The sequence below is a fragment of the Notothenia rossii genome (genome assembly GCF_949606895.1).
Source record: "Notothenia rossii genome assembly, chromosome: 12".
Classification (NCBI taxonomy): domain Eukaryota; kingdom Metazoa; phylum Chordata; class Actinopteri; order Perciformes; family Nototheniidae; genus Notothenia; species Notothenia rossii.
Window position 1 is genome coordinate 22,840,064 of NC_136911.1, and position 5,000 is coordinate 22,845,063.

Here is a 5,000-nt window from a genome sequence, read left to right on the forward strand (position 1 = left end):
CAGACAATTATCTGAATAATTGATTCATCGTTGAGGAAATAGCCTCTACTTTTGATTCAGTATTTTGTTATATGTTGCCTCGTTGGAGGAGCTCAGGTCAGAAGAATTTCATTGCCATTTCTACCCTTTAGCTGATGTGCATGTGATGATATTGAGTCTTTGAGTCTTGCTCGTTTCTCTCAGGTGTTGCTGTCCTGTTCGCATGTTTACCATCGAGCGTGTCTGCAGGCCTTCGAGAGGTTCTCTGGGAGGAAGTGCTGCCCGACGTGCAGAAAAGATCAGTACGAAACCCGAGTGATCCACCACGCAGCGCACCTGTTCAGACACCAATGTGCCACCAGGTACGACCAGATAAATGCATGCTTTAAAAACCTGTATTTAACAATAATTGTGTCGAAAAAAATCTTGAATCTAAGACGAAGAATCCTCAAATACAGAAACGTTTCACACACAAAGAACTCTCTTTAAATATTGACTTGCGATCAAATTCAAAAGTGAGTTTATAGATTTTTTCACGGTCTACTTTGTATTTTCTGCTTTTTAATTCTATTTTGAGATCTTTCAATTCTAGTATTGTTCATTTCTACTTATGTGCAATGTCTTGTTTTGTTTTGTTCTTTTTTCGCTGCTGCAACCCAAACATTTCGGGTTCAATAGCGTGCCTCTTGATTTATCTTTAAATCGATGTTATCATAAATGAGCTCATGTTGTTGAATATCTCTGAGTTGGGGGACATGGGGCAACTCCAGGGTTTAGTTAAGCTTTTAATTATTAAAAAAGAATAGTTTTAATGTGCATTCATTGGAATTGGCATGAGCACGAAGCTACTGGCTTCACAAAGCATTGGCTTGTACAGCTTGACTTCGAACACATCTTTGGGGATTTTTAGATACATTTGAACCAGTTCTTGTAAATATCTTTGCAGGATTCAAGCATGCTGGCGGGGCTATGTTGCCCGAAAACGTTACAGAGAATTGAGGAAATCCTCCTGTCCAAAAGACAAGCGGCTGCGACGACAATTCTTCGAAGCAAAGGTGAGTTTGGATTTCAAATCTGCAGCAAAGGGTTTCTTTGGATCCCGCTTAACGATCAGAAGGTCGTGTTGCATCATCGGGCTCCTTGAGTTTAGGGTTTCTACACATCACGCTTTCTCAGAGCGTTTGGTGGTTGGTCAAACACAGCCTCAAACAAACACCATACGTCTTCAGAGCCGAGACGTGGGCTTCAGGGACTCACTGACCCCACTGCTCACACACACACACACACACACACACACACACACACACACACACACACACACACACACACACACACACACACACACACACACACACACACACACACACACACACACACACACACACACACACACACACACACACACACACACACACACACACACACACACACACACACACACACACACCTTCACCTGCTCTCACCCTCTCCAGCTCCTTTGATGCTTTGTGAGACGCACGCTGTTTGTCTGCTAATGTGGAGAGAGTTTTGTGTTTTAGTCAAACACCGAGGACATTCCTGGGTCAACACAAAGGCCTGATGTCCCTTCACCCATCTGTGTGTGTGTGTGTGTGTGTGTGTGTGTGTGTGTGTGTGTGTGTGTGTGTGTGTGTGTGTGTGTGTGTGTGTGTGTGTGTGTGTGTGTGTGTGTGTGTGTGTGTGTGTGTGTGTGTGTGTGTGTGTGTGTGTGTGTGTGTGTGTGTGTGTGTGTGTGTGTGTGTGTGTGTGTGTGTGTGTGTGTGTGTGTGTGTGTGTGTGTGTGTGTGTGGACAGGGTGCAGAGGTGACCAGGATGTTTGGCGACCTGACGCAGGTTGTCATTTTAGGCTTTTGTTCTCCCGTCTCATTTGGAAGCTATAAATCATGCATATTGACGGAGGGATTATTCAGAAGTGGACTCAGGGTCTCTGAGGCTGTGGTGCCTTCACTGAGCTCTCAGAAAAAGGGAACATTGCCACCTAGTGAACCTCCCCTAACTGAGGGGACGGATGACCAGAGACCAGACGGGTCAACATGTCTTTAGCCCCGAGATCAGCTGTTCAGGATGCAGAGATTTCTCTTTCTTTAAATCAGCCGTAGATCAAACACCGTATATATCAGACGGGATGCATCAGTGTGTTTCTTTGTGTAATTGTTGGGAAAATCCTGAATGTCCTCTTCCAACATGAGAGTAGCCTGATAACAGAGGTGTCTCAACTGTAGCTGTGAACATGACAGGATGTCTGATTACCTAGAAGATAGGGCTGCTCGATTATGGCAAAAATCATAATCTCGATTATTTGTGTCAATAATTGTAATTGCGATTATTCATTGACTTTGAAAACATCCATTTATTGGAGAGAAACAAATGTGAACAGTATGTTTTGAACAGTTGATTATCCTGAACTTTAAGTATAATTCAACTGAAAAACCAAAAAAAAAAAAAGTAATAATAAAAACAAAATCGTTTTATTTTGATTACGTTGTTTTCGTAATCGTTACAAGCCATAATCGTAATCGCGATTAAAATACGATTAATTGAGCAGCCCTACTAGAAGAGCATCAGGACTGTTCTAGGCATATGATAGCTATGTGATTAACATGATGATTCAGCCTCTATGGAGAGAGACATATGACAAGCATGCTCATTTCTGACGTGGAGCTAATCTGAAGTAAACATTGAATACTGCTTTCTAGAGAGAGGAGAGGATCACAGATACATGGATCCTGAGATTCAAGCTCGAGACGGGGACCAGGGAGAGTTTCTAACAGTAATCATGCAGAGTGCTTCAAACAGGCTGATTAAGCACAAGTGACACATGTGAGGAGGGGATCATAATGTATTTCAGGGGTCTGAGTCCTACTGTCCCCTGTCAGTGTCCCTCGCCTTAACGTGTCACATAAACAAAGACACAGCGTTTACTGAGCCAATTAACTCTCACATTACGATACGATAATACTTTAACGCTCTGATCAAGTCTGAAATGCTCCTTGCATCACAGCAGCTCCATGTGGAACATCAACACACACACATCAAGACACATGGGAAACACACATTTAACAGGAGGATCACTGAGAGATGCTCAAAGAGCCTTCAGCGTGCGTTTGATGTAGATCTGAGTACTTCTACTTTTACTCAAGTACAAGATCTGAGTACTTCTACTTTTACTCAAGTACAAGATCTGAGTACTTCTAGTTTTACTCAAGTACAAAATCTGAGTACTTCTACTTTTACTCAAGTACAAGATCTGAGTACTTCTCCTTTTACTCAAGTACAAGATCTGAGTACTTCTACTTTTACTCAAGTACAAGATCTGAGTACTTCTAGTTTTACTCAAGTACAAGATCTGAGTACTTCTACTTTTACTCAAGTACATGATCTGAGTACTTCTACTTTTACTCAAGAACAAGATCAGAGTACTTCTACTTTTACTCAAGAACAAGATCTGAGTACTTCTACTTTTGCTCAAGTAGAGGATCTGAGTACTTCTACTTTTACTCAAGAACAAGATCAGAGTACTTCTACTTTTACTCAAGAACAAGATCTGAGTACTTCTACTTTTACTCAAGTACAAAATCTGAGTACTTCTACTTTTACTCAAGTACAAGATCTGAGTACTTCTACTTTTACTCAAGTACAAGATCTGAGTACTTCTCCTTTTACTCAAGTACAAGATCTGAGTACTTCTACTTTTACCACAAGATCTGAGTACTTCTACTTTTACTCAAGTACAAGATCTGAGTACTTCTAGTTTTACTCAAGTACAAGATCAGAGTACTTCTACTTTTACTCAAGAACAAGATCTGAGTACTTCTACTTTTACTCAAGTACAAGATCTGAGTACTTCTACTTTGACTCAAGAACAAGATCTGAGTACTTCTCCTTTTACTCAAGTACAAGATCTGAGTACTTCTACTTTTACTACAAGATCTGAGTACTTCTACTTTTACTCAAGTACAAGATCTGAGTACTTCTAGTTTTACTCAAGTACAAGATCTGAGTACTTCTACTTTTACTCAAGTACATGATCTGAGTACTTCTACTTTTACTCAAGAACAAGATCTGAGTACTTCTACTTTTACTCAAGTACAAGATCTGAGTACTTCTCCTTTTACTCAAGTACAAGATCTGAGTACTTCTACTTTTACTACAAGATCTGAGTACTTCTACTTTTACTCAAGTACAAGATCTGAGTACTTCTAGTTTTACTCAAGTACAAGATCTGAGTACTTCTACTTTTACTCAAGTACATGATCTGAGTACTTCTACTTTTACTCAAGAACAAGATCAGAGTACTTCTACTTTTACTCAAGAACAAGATCTGAGTACTTCTACTTTTGCTCAAGTAGAGGATCTGAGTACTTCTACTTTTACTCAAGAACAAGATCTGAGTACTTCTACTTTTACTCAAGTACAAGATCTGAGTATTTCTACTTTTACTCAAGTACAAGATCAGAGTACTTCTACTTTTACTCAAGAACAAGATCTGAGTACTTCTACTTTTGCTCAAGTACAAGATCTGAGTACTTCTACTTTTACTCAAGTACAAGATCTGAGTACTTCTACTTTTACTCAAGTAGAGGATCTGAGTACTTCTACTTTTACTCAAGAACAAGATCTGAGTACTTCTACTTTTACTCAAGTACAAGATCTGAGTACTTCTACTTTTACTCAAGTACATGATCTGAGTACTTCTACTTTTACTCAAGTACAAGATCTGAGTATTTCTACTTTTACTCAAGTAAGATCTGAGTACTTCTACTTTTACTCAAGTACATGATCTGAGTACTTCTACTTTTACTCAAGTACAAGATCTGAGTACTTCTACTTTTACTCAAGTACAAGATCTGAGTACTTCTACTTTTACTCAAGTACAAGACACGATACGATAGAATTATACTTTAATGGTCAGATCAAGTAAAAACACATTTTGATACTTCATATTCAATTCTTTTTAAATATCTAATTAGTTTTGATTGCCTTCTTACTCCTAATGTTTTAAT

At 39.3% G+C, this 5,000-nt stretch overlaps 1 protein-coding gene across 1 annotated transcript in view; it reads left to right on the plus strand.

The window, feature by feature from the left end:
• Positions 1 to 141: 141 nt before the first annotated feature.
• Positions 142 to 5,000, plus strand: part of rnf32 (ring finger protein 32) — a gene marked incomplete at its 5' end in the record, with an annotated part of 48,655 nt that continues 43,796 nt past the window's right edge. The window contains 2 exons of the mRNA XM_079661852.1: positions 142 to 341; positions 926 to 1,034. Of these exons, the coding sequence (XP_079517978.1) occupies positions 142 to 341; positions 926 to 1,034 (309 nt within the window). The remainder of the gene's footprint in view (positions 342 to 925; positions 1,035 to 5,000) is intronic.